Source organism: Meles meles, chromosome 9, assembly GCF_922984935.1.
Source record: "Meles meles chromosome 9, mMelMel3.1 paternal haplotype, whole genome shotgun sequence".
Classification (NCBI taxonomy): Eukaryota; Metazoa; Chordata; class Mammalia; order Carnivora; family Mustelidae; genus Meles; species Meles meles.
Genome location: NC_060074.1, coordinates 104,395,115 through 104,411,993, shown reverse-complemented (window position 1 = coordinate 104,411,993; position 16,879 = coordinate 104,395,115). Strand labels below are relative to the sequence as shown.

The window sequence follows — 16,879 nt, the reverse complement described above, 5'->3', positions numbered from 1 at the left end:
ACCTGGGTCTCACCTGATCATTCACACCGCCTTGCCCGATGGCATGCATGGGAATGAAAATTTTCTAGAATGAGAGGGTATGACTTTAATAATGAAACACAAAACGAAAATTGGAAATGGAGTGCCACGTCGCTGTGCCACCCGATAGATGCCAAGGCATTTACGGAGCACCCGCTATGTCTGCAGGGCACTGGCACAACCTTCTTTTAACCCGAATGTGGGTATCAATAGATGCGAGACTCAAAAAGGTGTCATCCGTCGCTCATCCGCGGGCAGCCAGGGTGCCGCAGAGCTGCCACGGAACTTAGAGCCCTTTCCGGACTCCGGGGTGTTGCAGCGTTGAAGCTAAGGCGGCGTGCCCTCTCCTGGTCCCCTCCGCCCCCGGGCTGAGCCTGCGGGAGCCGGCTGCGGCCCCCCGCGCCCTCCCTCCTCCTCCTCCCCTGCGCTCCTGGCGCGCCAGCCCCCTGCCAGTCGGGGCTGGGTGGAGGAGCGCCGGCAGCGCCGCGCGTCCTTATCGATGGGCTGGGCGGCTTAGCGCGCTGCCACCTCTTCCGAGGAGGAGCAGTCCTGGGGCTCACCGCGGGTCGAGTGACCCACCCATGGCTCCTCCGGACGCGGCGACCGGCCGGGGCGCGGGACCCCGCGGAGGGCGCTGAGCTCCAAGGCCGCGGGGTGCGCGCAGGTGGGCGGCCGTCGAGGCGCCCCTCGCGTAGCGCGCCGGCCACCATGCGTCCCCGCTTGCTGCTGTGGCCACCGCCACCGCTGCTGCTACTGCTGGCCTGCGCTGCGCACACGGTGAGTACCGCTCCCCTCCGCGGGTCCCACGCGAGGTGGGCGTGGGGGAGTCCCCAGATCTTCCGCCGAGCAGGGGAGACACCCCGTTGCCCCCCCAGGATCATCTCTATCAGCTTCTCGCCAGATAGCCTCGCCCCCAGAGTAAAAACAGCAAGTGCGTAGGGCAAAGGGAGCCCTAAGATAAACCCCTCTCTTTTCCACGCCATCCCTTCCTTCAGGCTGTGCCTCGACGGAAACACTGGAGACGACCCGGGCAGAGCCCATTGTGCTCTGGGCACTCTGCCTCAGTTATTTCATTGAAACCCCCTGATCGGTGACCAGGTTGATATTGTTACCCCTCTCTTTATGAACTAGGAAGCAGAGACTCTAAGAGACCAAAAAAATCTTGCCCTAGGGAAAGTTGATTGGCACCCAGGTCTGTCGGTCCCAAAGCCTTGACATTTTCTCTCTCTCTCTCTCTCTCACACACACACACACGCACACACACACACGGGCTGCAGAAAGTGCAGAAAGGAAAACCTCAGAAAGCTCTGGCTGGAACATCTCGGTGTCTATGGTGGGCCTCCCCTTTGGGATCTGGCTCCCTAATGTCTGAATGCAGGGTGGGGGGTGTTCAGGGAGGAGCGGGAAAAGAAGAGAAAGGCAGAGGGGGTGGCTTGTTTTCCTTTCCCACTGGAAATTCTTGGAATCCAGGGGATTCACAAATCCCACTGGGATTTGTGAATGAGTTGGCTGCACCCAGACAGCCAGGATGGAAGGAATGGGGAGGGGGTGGTGGTGTGGGAAGTGTGTGTGTGTGTGTGTGTGTGTGTGTGTGTGTGTGGAGGAGGGATGCGAATTCCAGAACCACTTCTTCCCACCAGCATTCCAAGCTGGCCCTCAAGGCCTCTGTCCCAAGAACTCCCCAGGAAAAGTGCTTGGGGACACAATTCAGATTCTCCAGTCTCTGTCCTGGGTGAGTCCTTCCTGGTGTCCAATGACCTTGCCTTCCTGTAGTCCTCTCCTGGTTGATTATAAGAAAAATGTTCCCTCTCAGAGTTAATGGGAGTGTTGATACTCACAGCAGCCGTAGTTTGGAAAAGTAGAATTTAGGACCCTCGTTCCGGGGTCCTTTATAACCCTGGAGCCTCTTCTCACCAGTGGCAGGGCCTGGTGGTTGGAAGGTGCTAGAACAATAGTACCCACTCACTAATCTGAACTCCCAGTGTGGGGAAATGCCACCCAGGACACTGGGGACAGTTCCAAGTCTCTGGGTCTGTTGTTACTCAGTGCCCAGGGAAGGGAGAGCTAATAGTTTCCTCCTTCTCACCTTCCCCCTCCTTCCTAATTAAGTATTTGCAGTAACCCTGAGGTCGTCAGAAGAAATCAACCAGGTGGCTTGGCCTCAGGACTGAGACTGTACCTACATTTTTAGTCTCAGGGGGACCCCTGGTTATGTCAATAATAAGCAGAGGGGGAAAGGAGAGCTTTCACTTGGTGTGAGTCTTCAGTGTGCCTTGGAAGGCTGCTTCATGATCCTCTGGTTCAATTCTCTTGTTTGAGAGATGAGCAGACTGAGACCCACAGAAAAAAGAGAGCTGCCCTGAACCAGCAGGTTAGCAGTGGAGCTGGGACTAGAAGCCAGATCTCTTGATCCTGGTCACCCAGGGCACTCTCCCTTACGTCCTTGTGTCCTTGGTCTTTACATGTCATTTTCATACACTCATGTCCTGCCTTGCATTATCACAAGATGGTTTTCCTGCGTCTAAGTCTCCGTCCTCTGGGTATTTTATGGGCTTATCCAGACCTGAGTTCTTATACTTCTTGGCAAGAACTCTTTTAATAAATAAGAATGGAACTGACCTACTTTGGTTGGAGTATTTCCCAGCCTTTGAAACCCTGTTTACCTTCTCTTTCTTTGACTCAAACATTTGATTTGGAGATTTAAGGACATTTGACGAATTTTTTATTCATTCGGTTCCCCCATTGAATGAGGTTATAGGCATCCTCCTAACGAGGCATCATTAGGCCAAATGGCTTATTACTGCTACCCAGCCTACCCCCTTGCCTTCCCACACAGTGAAGTGTCAGGAAGGTCACTTGTAAATGGAAACCAGAAAGTGACTATGGCTGAAGGGGCCAGTTTTCTGAGACCTCCATAGGAAACATGGACCACGCCTCCCTTCGCTGTCTCACCCCCATGAATCTCATGAGGACCTTTAATTAGAATGAGATCAAGATTATTCACCATTCACTGTCCCCCTCCTGCTCCCCAGTACGCACACTTTGAGATGTTGTCTCATTCATCCTCTCTCCCTAGAGCCTGTCACAGTGTAAGGAGGAGCTTGGTGAGTGTGTGTTTGTTGCGTGAATGAATGAAATGATGACATCCAAAAGGAGTGTCCTAAACTGGGGCACTTCCATATAGTGCCAAGTAATAAACAAGGACATCTTGAAGGCACGTTGCTTAGAAAATAGTACATAAGTGTATCAAGCCAATGTAAAACAGTCACTCAAGGTAGGGCTTTTAAAAAATCCCTGGCAGCTGGCAAACCACCAGCTTGATAACCTTAGTAAGTTAAATGGGGTGGAGAGGGCTGCCTTTTCCTTCAAGTGAGGTTTCTTAACTTTGACACTGTAACCCCGGATATTAAATCTGGGCTTTCAGCAAGGGGTGCCAGGAAGGGAGCTCGGCCCTCCCTCAGCATGGAGAAAGCCATAGGGAAGAAATAATGGGGACACGGAAGACAGAGGGGAATCACAGATTTCCTTGTCATGAGGGACTTTCCCGTGAATTGTGTGCCACATAGCACCATCCCTGGCCTTTGCCCACTAGAAGCCAGGAGCACCTCTCCATGTCGTGCCCACAGAAAAATGTCTCTAGACGTTGTCTGATGTCATCTGGGGAGCAGAGAGGGCAGAACTCCCCTGGTCAAGAACCACTGCCTTAAAGCTTGTCCCGTGTCAGGGGAAAGGCACAAGTAGAACTAGCAATAGCGGTTTATTGCATGTGAGATTCAGGACCATGGGTTTGGTGAACAGGGAATCGGAGCCAAGATACCCGATGAACACCCACTTGCGGACAAAATGGCTTGTGCAACAATGGGCCTGATCTTCTCCAGCCTCCTTTTCGCTCTCCCTCCTCTCTCCGTCCTGTCTCAGTGGATGGCTCAGAGACAGAAAAAGTCCTGGCTTGGGGGAACAGCCCATGGTGCGCCTTCTTCCAGGGGCTGATGAGCTCTGTGACAACCGGAAGCTGAATTTCAGGAAGACCGGCAAGGGTCACCTGAGGAGCTGGCTATGGACAACTCTTCAGAGGAGGCTCTCTGGGATTTTTTTAAAAGAATTTATTTGTTTATTTGACAGAGGTAGAGCGAGCGCACAAGCAGGGGGAACCGCAGGCAGAGGAAGAGGGAGAAGCAGGCTCCCCTCTGAGTGGAGAGCCTGACGCGGGTCTCGATCCCGGGACCCTGGGATCATGACCTGAGCCAAAGGCAGAGGCTTTAACCCACTGAGCCATCCAGGCGCCGCCCCCCCCCCCCGGGATTTTTTATATCCCTGAAAAATCACCTTCTCTTTTTCTGGGGAAATATTTGTGGATTTCTTTTGGAATTGTTACTATCTCTAAGATAAATGTGAATGATGAGGATGATGATAAGGACTTCCTTTATCCAGCACTCCTGTCAACAGATACTCAGCCAAGTCCTTGTCCGCAGCATCCGACTTTATTCTCATAACCCTCATTGTGCAGAAGAAGCAGCGGAGGCTCAGAGAGGTGAAGCCTTAGTCAGGGCCGCCCCTCCCAGATGCCCAGATGTGGTGTGAGGACCCAATTCCGGGATTCCTAACCAGCACCGGCATCTCCCAGAAAGAGGCCTGCGCTGGTCTCTCTGTCCCCAAGGGGCTGTCACAAAATTTTCTCCCAATTCACTCTCAAAGTGACATTCGTTTCTGTTTAATTTAATCAATTTATAAAACACAAAGATGAATTACACCAGCATTTTCTTAAAGGGGCCAGATATGAGCTTGGGGTCACAAAATCAATCAACCAGGTGGTGCACTTCCAGACTCTTTAGGGAGCTTCTTCTCTTAGCTTTGGCATCATCTTTCAGTGGTCCCATGGAGCGCACCTCTCTCCACCTGGTCCCCTGCCCTATGGCTTCCTCTGGCCGGCTGCAGGGAGGAAGGAGGGTGGAGCTCTCTTCCTGGCACCCATCTTTGAAAGCCCAGACTTCATAACCAGGGTGAGAGCAACACCACCACAGTGGCACTCTCTAGTGTCCCCCGACTTGCTCCTCGCTTCCCTGCCTTTATTTAGCAAGCCGAGGTTTCTCCCCACTGACCTTCACTCAGGCATTGGGACAACCTGCAGCCCAAGGTAAAACCCACAACACTCAGATCCTATCTACTTGCTTACATTACAAACAGGGCTGCTCAGCCTTCCTGTGGACTCCAGAAAATAATAATATCCTGAGGCCCAGTCAGCCTCAACATTCCGTGTCCAGAAGATTCCAAGGGACATTTGGGGAAGGGACATCTCTGCTTGGCCATGTCTTGCAGTCCTAGCACACCATGCTGCCAACATTCCCAAGTTTTCCCGTCTTTTCTAGAATCCTCTGGATGTCTGACATCGATCCCTCACTGGTGGGCTCTCCCTGATATCTATGTTCCTTACCTCACCAACCCCTCTTTCATTTTCAATAGACAAGCTTGTCTCTTATTTCCTGAAAGTCAGAGAAGGAACTTCCTCCAACCAACAAACACCTGGCTCTTATAGGCGTGTCTGGGACATCTGGGCTGCTCAGTCTTAACCTGTCTGCCTTCAGCTCAGATCATGATCCCAGGGTCCTGGGATCGAGCCCCTGCTCTTCCTCTGCTGTTCCCCCTGCTTGTGCTCTCTTTAAAAAATTACACCCTCCTGTTCCCTTCCTTCCCATCTGTGTAACTCAGCTCTGGCCACCGACACAAAGTACCACAGACTGGGAGGCTCAAACAGCAGACATTTATTTTCTAACAGTTGTAGAGACTGGATGTCCCAGATCGAGGGCCAGCAGAGTTGGTTTTGGTGAGGGCTCTCTTCCTATTTTGTCCTCACCGGACGTCTCCTCTGAGCAGGGTGCAGAGAGACAGAGTGTGAGCTCTCCATTGTCTCTTCTTATAAGGACACTAATCCTGTCAGATCAGGGGCCCATCCTTATGTCTGTGTTTAAACTTCCTTACCGCCCTCCAGGCCCAATCTACAAATACAGCCACATGGAGGATGGGGTTTCAGCATAGGAATTTAGGGAGTGGGGGTGGGCACAGACATTCAATCCCAAGCATCATCCGAGTGGAAGAGAGGCAATTCTCTGGCTAGTCGGGCCAGTCCCTGCACCTGTGCTCCCAATCCTTCCACTCCAATCCTCAAGGATTCCTGTCCTGAGAGGACACAGAAAAGCCATTGTGCCCAGTCTTTACCATTTTCCACCAACTGCCTTTCCCCACCAGCTGGTCAACTTGCCCAGGTCTGTTCAGCCCAAGTGGTGCACTCTGGGCCTCCCAGCTGCAGTTCCATCTCTGCCCCTGATGACCAGCTTCTGGGAAGAAGCATCCATGATGCCTGCCTTCACCTCCTCTGATTTCTCAGCCCACCGCCACCCACCCCCACCGCACCACGCACTGAAATCCATCTCCTGTGTGACTTTCATTTTGCTGTCTTCATTATACACTTTTCTGCCCTGGCCCAACCTAAAGGGACCACACGATTTATGAGAGAGGTGGGAGGTTATAAATCACGACGCCGAGCCTGCAAGCATACACCTGATGGTCTTTGGCAAAGTGGGCACGGGACCCTGGCGCCTCGAGACATCTGGTGTGGGACCCTCCTTTCCACCCCTCACTCTCTTGGCTTCTGCTCTTCACGGGTTTGCAGTCGCCATTTGCACTCTGTCTTCTCGGTCCTGGAAGGATCTCCTGCCCAGGCTTGTCCTTGCTCTCCTCACTCCTACCGTGTGATCTCTCTCAGCAGTCCTACCCTGTCATAAATCCAGCCTTCCAGACTCATCTTACCCCAGCTCCCAAGACCTCTTCTCTTTTCCTTGTTTTTCCTGTTCTTGAAACTAAGAAGGCACCCAAACCAGCCTCGTGGGAGTCACACTGTCCTCTGCCCTCACCCCGACATTCACTCCACTGCCCAATGCTGGAGAATCTGCTTGCCCACTGTCACATCCAGGCCCTTTTCTTTATGGGATGTTCTGGTACTGCTGTTCTGGGTCAAGTGATTCTCACTTCTTCTCAAAGTGCTGGAGTCACCTCCCGGAGGGTTGGTCCCCTGCCTCCACTTTTGGTCCATGGCCATCTGGCCGCTGCCTTCCTTGTGTACTTCAACAGTTGGCCTCTCTGGACCCCTTAGGCCAGGAGCTTCAAGAGCAGGGACTATGTCCCATCTACCTTCATGTCCCCAGGGATGAATCAATTGCTGGGTATAGAGTAAGTGCCCAATAAATATTTGATGAAATTTTGTCTTTTGAGCTGATTTTTTGACAATGTGTTTCCTCTTCTTCGTTCTCATTGTCTACACTAGCTAGTATCACAGCTCCTTTTATTTCCCCCTTGAAACAATTTCTTTCCAGTCTAAGTTGGCAGGCAAGTAATTATATCATAAAGTGTGATTGGCAGAGTGACGTTGATTTTCTTCACCTTCTTCAGAATTCAAAAGATTTTTATTTTATCTCTTCCCAGGTTTTACCTTCTCAGATTCAAGAAGGATTCAGCATAGGTTCAGTAGAGCAGACTAGCAGAACTCGTTCTTGACATCTTTCTTCTCTCATTTTGCGTAATTCTCTCTCTCTGTAGTCTGAAGCTTTCTGAAGGATAGAATATAGCTGCCCCATAGAGTACATGCTTTAGGAATGGGAGAGATTGACCTTACTCCCCCTTACAATACCACATATCCAAGAGAGGCAAGCATATTGTCCCAACCTGGTTTTTCTCCAAAGGTCTGGTCATTGAGATGAGACCCCACAGAACACTTCAGGGCGAAGGGGTCTTCTCAGAGAGGAATTGTTGGCTGACAGGTTGAGCAGACACTTCAAAATATGTCTACCATCTGAAAAGAAAATCCCCCAAAGAAAGGTATTGTGGGCTAATCACAGAATCATGAAGCAACAGGTATGAACTTGGACACTGTAGGGACTACCTGTAGTGTAGTGTAGTGAACTTGGTTGAGTGGACAGTCAACCAGGGGACCAAGGTCAATGTTGAAGTATCAAAGAGTGATACTCGTACAGAGACACTACTAGATACACAGTCTTAGAAAGTTTGCAACTTAAGTGCCTTTCTTAAAAAGAATTACTCTAGGTTATGCCCAGCAAAGGAAATACTGAGTCTAAAATATGGGATACAGGGATACCTGGCTGGCTTGGGTCAGTAGAGCATGTCACTCTTGATCTGAGAGTTATGAGTTCAAGATCCACATTGCGTATGGAGTCTACTTAAAAAAAAATAAGATAAAATAAAATATAGGATACAAAAAAAGTGGCATTTGTCTAGGATGGCCAGGAAAGATCAGTTCCATGGTTCTGAAACAGAGAGGTTTTAGTCCAGAATGTCAAAGGACTCCTTGAAGTCAGTTCCAGAAAGCTCCTTGGCAGAGCTGCTCCATTCAGAACCATGGAGTCCAACCATGCTATGCAATTGATAAGGTGAAGGCCTATGAATTTTGTGATTAAAAAGAAAAAAGAGAGCTAATTGAAAATTCCAGCAAAAGACAAAAGGTATATGAAAAATTTCATGATGCAATTATTAGTTTTAAAATTTGACATGATTGCAACAATATTTTTAAAACTCCAGATATAAAGATGACTGGGACTCAAAATTGGAAACTGAAGAGGAAAAGTCCTGTAATGTGTGTTTTTGTGTGGTTAATTACCGTAATAAAGAAAAATACCATTTAGCAAAGTTCTTTTTTCTTACACTCCCTTAGGGAATTTAGGAGGAATACATATCTTTAAGAGTACTTTTGTCTGAGGTGCCTTTTTTAATACCAAGCAGCATCCCGTTCTTGGTACCAATGATTTTGGGGTTTTCTGCTCAAAATATTTCACTTATGGTGCTAAATATATACATATGGCACTGAGGAAGTTCCCCAGTGTGAAAGCAAACAGAAGGAAAAGAGAAAATATCCACCATGCAGAGAGGAGAAAAAGGTCACATGATTACAGTTAATGTCCTGAAATACAGTCCTTTAAAAAGGATGCCAGATCAAGGGGCACCGGGATGGCTCAGGCGGTTAAGTGTCTGACTCTTGACTTAAGCACAGGTCACGACCTTGGGGTCCTGGGATTCAGCCCCGCATCAGTCTCCATGCTCAGTAGGGAGCTTGCCTGAATCTGTCTCCCTTTCTCTTTCTCCCTCCCCTTGCTCGTGCTCTCTCTCTCTTAAAAAAATAAATAAATCTAACTTTAATTAAAAAAAAAAGGATGCCGTATCTAAGAAGAAAGAATGTGAGAAAGAGGGTGTTAGAGAAAAGGAATCACCAGAGAATGAGAAAGGCTGTGTAGAAATTAAGTGTATGATGACAAAACATTTATTAGGAAACTCAACAGGTGATGTCAAGGAAGTACCTCAGAAAAAGAGCATCTGACCCAAGGGTAGGAGAGTAGAGAAAGCTGAAAAGATTAGATGGTCCATCTGGGTTGTCCACTATTCAAATAATATGAATTCTAGGAAGACGGAATAGAGACGATGAAGGGAGGAACTAATAAAATAAATCACATAACATTTTAAAAATTCCCAGACATGAAGAACACAAATCTTCAAATAGAAATGTCCCCTGAGTATCTAATAAATAAAAAAGGAAGCATTTCCGCAAGGAATTTAAAAGCAACTAAAAACAAGAAAAATCCTGAGTATTTCTACAGAGAAAACAGAAGTCACGTACAAAAGGCTTTGAAGCCCAATTGGATTTCTTACCGATATTGGAAGAGAGAAGGAGTAATGCCTTCAAAACCTGGAAGGAAATTTCTTTTCAACCGAGAATTCTCTGCCAAATTTGATTAATTATCAGATTAATAAAAGCTTGTTCATTCCTGCCGAGATTTCAAAGTTTATCTCCCACACACACTTTCTTAGGAAGTAACTAGAGACTATGCTTCTGCAAAACAAGGAAGCAAAGCAAGGAAAAAGACGTGAAATCTATGAAAGTGAAGACTAGTTAGAAGAGTGGGGGAGGGCGCCTGGGTGGCTCAGTGGGTTAAGCCTCTGCCTTCGGCTCAGGTCATGATCTCAGGGTCCTGGGATCGAGTCCCACATCAGGCTCTCTGCTTAGCAGGGAGCCTGCTTCCCCCTCTCACTCTACCTGCCTCTCTGCCTACTTGTGATCTCTCTCTCTCTGTCAAATAAATAAATAAAATCTTAAAAAAAAAAAAAAGAGTGGAGGAGAGGTACCCCAAACCACAGCCACGCATCAGGACCAGATTGGAGCGAGAGGAATGAGGGCCGGCAGAGAGGTCCCTAGAGGTAAAACAAATACAACTGTTGATAGATGTCTCTTGAAGTAGTCAGAGCACTTGGAAAAATTAGCCATATGTACAGAGAACACTAATCAAATGAAAAAAACAAAGTAATTATTGACCTCAGGAAAAACAAAATGTACGAGAAGAGACATAATCATTTTACATGGCTAGACTTAGCGGTGAACGATATATCACAGTCAAAACAAGACATTATAAATATAGACCATTCATTTAACTAAAAATTAAATCAAATATTAAAATTCAAACTAAATATATGTATAAATATAAATTAAAAACTAAATATATGGGGGACAGAAGTGTATGTAGGAAGATTTAAAAACATCTAAATCTTTGTCTTCCGTAACAGAGAGTTTTAAATCGTGTCTCTGATGAACAAACCAAGAAGTATCAGTGTAAGAATATAATTTTAAAATAGGAGGGTGCCTGGCTGGCTCAGTCAGAGAAACATGTGACTCTTGATCTTGGGGTCATGAGTTTGAGCCCCACGTTGGGTGCAGAGATTACTTTAAGAAAATCTTAAAAACAATATGGAGATAAAACCCAAATGAACCGCTAAAAAGAGTTGAAAATGGTTGCCTCTGGAAAGTAGGTAAAGGTTAGGGAAGGAAACTGCTATTTTTCATGACAAACTCCTTGGCTCTAGTACAAGCAAAAGATAGAAAAACACATATACACAAATCTGAACTTTTTAATGTTTAAAGGTATCTTTTGAGGACTAGTAGCTCTTGTTTTGAGGACAATGTTAGTAGTTCTTTCATCTTCATTTGTTTCTCCCTGAATTCTATTTATTTATTTATCTATCTATTTATTTGTAAATTTTGTTTATTTTAGAAAGGGACAGCGAGACCACGGAGGGGAAGGGCGGAGAAAGAGGGAGAGAGAATGCCAAGCAGACTCCGTGAAGAGCTCGGAGCCCAGCTCTGGGCTCCATCTCAGGACCCTGAGATCATGACCTGAGCCAAAACCAAGAGTTGGACAGTTAAATGACTAAGCCACCCAGGTGCCCCTCTCCTGTGAGTTTTAAGTAAAATTATGTTTAATAATCATATAGAAATAACATATAAATACACATGCAGCTTCTCCTTCCCTTTTCTAGGTAATTTAGATCATAAGGGGGCTTGTTTTCCATTTATTCTCCCTCCAGTGCCTCTACCGGGTGGTTGCTCCATTGAACACAGTCCTCCCAGCCACCCCAAGGGCCCCTTTTCTCTTCTTTTTTTCTTTTTAAAAGATTTTATTTGTTTATTTATCAGAAAGAGAGAGAGCACAAGCAGGCAGAGTGGCAGGCAAAGGCAGAGAGACAAGCAGGCTTCCTGCTGAGCAAGGAGCCCGATGCAGGACTCGATCACAGGATCCTGGGATCATGATTGGAGCCGAAGGCAGCCGCTTAACAGACTGAGCCACCCAGGCGTTCCCCGAGGGCCCCTTTTCTTAACTGTAGTTCACCATCTGGAGCCATGGGCTCAGTCCTTTCAGCAGAATGCTGCTGCTGGCATGCCACTACAACACAGAATTATTTTGGTTTATTACATTTTAATGAAAGGATCGGGGTAAAAGAAATGTGGAATGAGTCACTTCACACCCACCAGGATGGCTGTTACTAAAACAAAATACAAGAATAGGGGCTCCTGTTTGGCTCAGTCGGTAGGACGTGTGACTCTTGATTTCAGGGTCCTGAGTTCGAGCCCCACATTGAGTGTAGAACCTACTTTAAAAACATATGAAGTAAAACAGGGGTCCCTGGGTGGCGGGGCTGGTTAAACCTCTGACTCTTGATTTCAGTTCAGGTCATGATCTCAAGGTCATGTGACCGAGCTCCATGTTGGGCTCTGCAATCAGCATGGAGTCAGCTTCAGATTCTTTCCCTTCCCTCTTCCTGTCCTTCTGCTCCTCCTCTCTCTCATTAAATAAATAAATAAATAAATAAATAAATAAATAAAGTCTTTTAAAAAAATATGAAGTAAAACAAAAAAATAACAAGGGTTGATGAGGATGTGGAGAAAACGGAACCCCTGTGATTGCTAGTGGGAATGTACAATGGTGCAGCTGTTGTGGAAAACCCTTTGGTGGTTCCTTAAAAAGTAAACATAGAATTACCATGTGATCCAGCAGCTCTGTCTCTGGTTATCCACCCACAAGAATCGAAAGCAGGGACTCAGATATTTGCACACCCATGTTCATGGCGGCATTATTTACAATAGCCAAGAGGTGGAAAAGAAGCGAGTGTCCATCAGCAGAGGAATGTGTGTATACACCACAAGACATGGTGTATACACCCAATGGAATATTATTCAGCCTGACAAAGGAATGCTATTCTTTTTTTTTTTTTAAGATTTTATTTATTTGACAGAGAGAGATCACAAGTAGGCAGAGAGGTAGGCAGAGAGAGAGAGGGGGAAGCAGGCTCCCTGCTGAGCAGAGAGCTCGATGCGGAGCTCAATCCCAGGACTCTGAGATCATGACCTGAGCTGAAGGCAGAGGCTTAACCCACCAAGCCACCCAGGCGCCCCAAGGAATGCTATTCTGATAGATGTTACAACATGGATGAATCTTGAAAACACTGTAAGGGAAGTTAACCAGACATGGAACATATACCATGATTCCACTTACATGAAATACCTTCAATAAGCAAATTCGTAGAGCCAGAAAGTAGAACAGAGGTCATCATGGAAGGAGGGAAATGGGTAGTTATTGCTTAATGGGTACAGAGCTCCTGGTGTGATGTTGAAAAAGTTCGGGAAATAGTGATGATGGTTGCACAATGCTGTCAATATATTTAATGCCACTGAACTGTACACTTAAACGCAGCTAAAGCACTAATTTTTTTTTTAGAGTCACCCCAAAAAAGTCTTTTATTTTTTAAATTAACATACAGGAAAACTGACTTTTTCCTTTTGGCACACAGTTCTGTGAATTTTTTTTTAATATTTAATTAATTAATTAATTTTTTTTCAGCGTAACAGTATTCATTGTTTTTGCACAACACCCAGTGCTCCATGTAATACGTGCCCTCCCTATTACCCACCACCTGGTTCCCCCAACCTCCCACCCCTGCCCCTTCAAAACCCTCAGGTTGTTTTCCAGAGTCCATAGTCTCTTATGGTTTGCCTCCCCTTCCAATTTCCCTCAACTTCCTTCTCCTCTCCATCTCCCAATGTCCTCCATGTCATTTGTTATGCTCCACAAATAAGTGAAACCATATTATACTTGACTCTCTCTGCTTGACTTATTTCACTCAGCATAATCTCTTCCAGTCCCGTCCATGTTGCTACAAAAGTTGGGTATTCATCCTTTCTTTCTTTTTTTTTTAATAAACATATAATGTATAAGCACTAAATTTTTTTAAAAATATTTTTTATTTATTTGAGAGACAGAGATTACAAGTAGGCAGAGAGGCAGGCAGAGAGAGAGGGGAAACAGGCTCTCTGCTGAGCAGAGAGCCCGATGTGGGGCTCGATCCCAGGACCCTGGGACCATGACCTGAGCCAAACACAGAGGCTTAACCCACTGAGCCACCCAGGCACCCCTAAAGCACTAAATTTTATGTTATGTATATTCTACTACGATTTAAAAAAAGGAAATGTAGGGTAAGAAGAAAAAGTTTAACTGTCCTCTGATTATTATTTTTTCTGTAGTCCAAGGGGAAAACGACCAAGGAAGCTGAAATTTTCTTGGAGAGATATTCGCAGCGCAGGTGTCCTCTCATTTCTAACCTTCCTCCATTTTTTCAAGAGTCCTCTCTGCAGGAGTGACTCTTTCTTGAATCCCACAGTGCAAATCGCCACTTCTTAGGGGGGAACTTCACTCCCTAAATGCTGCCCTAGAATCTCTTTCCTACCCTGTGTCAGTCAGCTATGCTGTGTAACAATCACAAACATCTCAGTAGTATACAGCAATAGGTGTTTATTTCCCTCTTTGTTTGCAAGGGAGCTAAGGTTTGATTGATCCAGCTGGCTTGGCTCCAGCCCCCAGGGTTAGGTTCAAGTCTGCTACATGTGTATTATTCATTCTTCCAAGGCCAGCAGGATACCCTCAGGTGGCAGAAAGGCAAGAGAGCTAGCATATCTGTGCAAACATATTTCAAGCTTCTCTTCATATCACATCTACCTAGCATCCCAGTGGCCAGTCACATGGCCAAGCCCACGTGAGGAAGTATACTCCATCCACCATGAGGTCATACGTATAAACTCCCATAGCGAATTGAGATCAATGATTCTAATTAGGATAATGCCTCTTTCCTTGTCCTTGGCAGTAAACCTCCAAAGTCCGTTATGAATTATGTTGTCTGTATTAATACCAAAATGATGCTGTGGCATGTGGAAGTTCACCAGTGCAGTCCAGGATGGATTTTGTCCTCTGAATCTGGCAGAGGAGTCAAGCCTGAAGTGTTGCCCTCCTCCCCGTGATTGAATATGGCTCATCACCATATCCACACATGAAAAGAGGGAAGCGTGTTCCTTTCCTTTTAAGGGCATAAGATAGTATTTGCACACGTGTCTTTTGCTCTAATTCATTGCTAGAACCTAGTCACGTGGGCACGCATTAGTTGCAGAGGAATTGGGAACTCTAGTCTCCAGATGGGCAACCATGTGCCCACTTAAATTCTGATTGCAGTGGAGGAAGGGAAGAATAATTATTAAGGAGACAAAGAGCAGTCTCTGCCAGAGAGGTTATAGTTGGAGGTAGGAATGGGAATGGAGACATGGAATCATGTGTCTACCTTCCTCTATATTTACATATTGTTTTTAAAATTTCCTGTAATTTTCATAGTACTTTCATGGATTCTCTTCTAGGTTTCCTCTGAAAATATGGTACATTGTACATCCTTACAATCATACTATGTATACAACTTTGTGTCACACTCTTCTCGTTTAATATCTTGGTGTCAACATCAGTAGTCTATACTGCTGAATAGTCTTCTGAATTATCATGGCTGAAATGATCACACTGAATGTAATTTCAAGATTATAGTATTATAGGGATGCCTGAGTGGCTCAGTTGGCTAAGTGTCTGCCTTCCGCTCAAGTCATGATGTCAAGGTCCTGGGATTGAGCCCTGCATTGGGCTCTCTGCTCAGTGGGGAGTCTGCGTCTCCCTCTGCCTCTCTCCCTGGCTTGTGCTCTTTCTTTCTCTCCTGCTCACTCTCTCTCTCTTTCCCAAATAAATAAAATCTTTTTAAAAAAAGATTATAGTATTATATATCATGTTGAATGTTAGTTGAGTGTTTAAATTGTCTCTTTTCAAGATTTATACTTTTAATTTTGAGATACTCATAGACCATAAGAAATAATAAGAAAGACTCCCCCCTCCGTAGCCTTTTGTCAATTTCTCCCAGTGATAAAATCTTACGAAACTACAGGTAGTACGGTATTACAACCCCAACACTGACACTGATACAGTCAAGGTACAGAACATTTCTATGACCCCAGGGATCTTTCACAGTGCCCTGTTACAGTCACAGCCACTTCCCTCCCACTCCTACCCATTTCTTAATTTTGATAACTGCTAATCTGCTGTTTACATAACTTTGTCATTTCAAGAGTTACATAGACAGAATCATACAGTATGGTATGTAACCTTTTGGGATTGGTTTTTTTTTTTCCTTTTTTTTAAAGATTTTATTTATTTATCTGACAGAGATCACAAGTAGGCAGAGAGGTAGGCAGAGAGAGAGAGAGGGAGAAGCAGGCTCCCTGCTGAGCAGAGAGCTTGATGCAGGGTTCCATCCCAGGACCCCAAGACCATGACCTGAGTTGAAGTAAGAGGCCCAACCCACTGAGCCACCCAGGTGTCGCAGGATTGGCTTTTTTCATTCAGCGTACTTCCTTGGAGATTCACCTAGGTTGGCCCATGTATCAGTAGTTTGTTCCTTTTTATTGCTGAGTGGAGTTTCATACTATGGTTTCACCATCATTTGTTCAATTATTCACCACTGGAAGACATCTGGATTGTTTCAGTCTGGGGCTGTTATGAATAAAGCTGCTGTAAATAAATATTCATGTACAGATTTTTGCATGAATATAAGTTTTCATTTCCCTGGGATAAAGGCCTAGGAGTGCAATGGCTGGGTCATATAAAGGTTGCACATCTAGCTTTTATAAAAATACTGCCAACCTGTTTTCCAGAGTGGCTATATCATTTTACATTCCCATCAGCAATGTATGCATGATCTAATTTCTCTACAACCTCACCAACATCTGTTCTTACTATTTTTTAAATTTTAGCTATTATGATAGACGTATAGTGATAACACAGTGTGGTTTCAACTTGCATTCACTTAGTAGCTAATAATTTTGAAAACCATTTCATGTGCTTATTTATCATTTGTATGTTGTCTGTGAAATGTCTCTTCATGTCTTTTACCTATGTTCTAACTAGATTTTGTTTGTTTACTGTTGAGTTTGAAAGTTTTTATAAATTCTAGATACCTGTCCTTTCTTGAATATGTGACTGCAAATATTTTCTCCCAGTCTGTAACTTGTCCTTTCATCCTCTTAATATGGTTTTTCATGAAGCAGAAGTGTTTTTAATTTTTAATGAAGTCCAGTTTATTCATTTTTCCTTTTATGGGATTGTGCTTCTGCTATCCT

General features: G+C 45.5%; 1 protein-coding gene across 3 annotated transcripts in view; it reads left to right on the top strand.

Annotated features, from left to right (window-relative positions):
• Nucleotides 1–369: 369 nt before the first annotated feature.
• The window catches only part of SCTR (secretin receptor), a 70,085-nt gene continuing 53,575 nt past the window's right edge, over nt 370–16,879 (top strand). For 2 of the 3 annotated variants that reach the window (XM_046018470.1, XM_046018469.1), the window contains exon 1: nt 371–795. In XM_046018470.1, coding sequence (XP_045874426.1) covers nt 727–795 — 69 coding nt within the window. In that variant the 5' untranslated portion in view covers nt 371–726. Of the gene's footprint in view, nt 796–16,879 lie in introns of all 3 variants that reach the window. The other variant, XM_046018471.1, reaches the window with a different exon arrangement.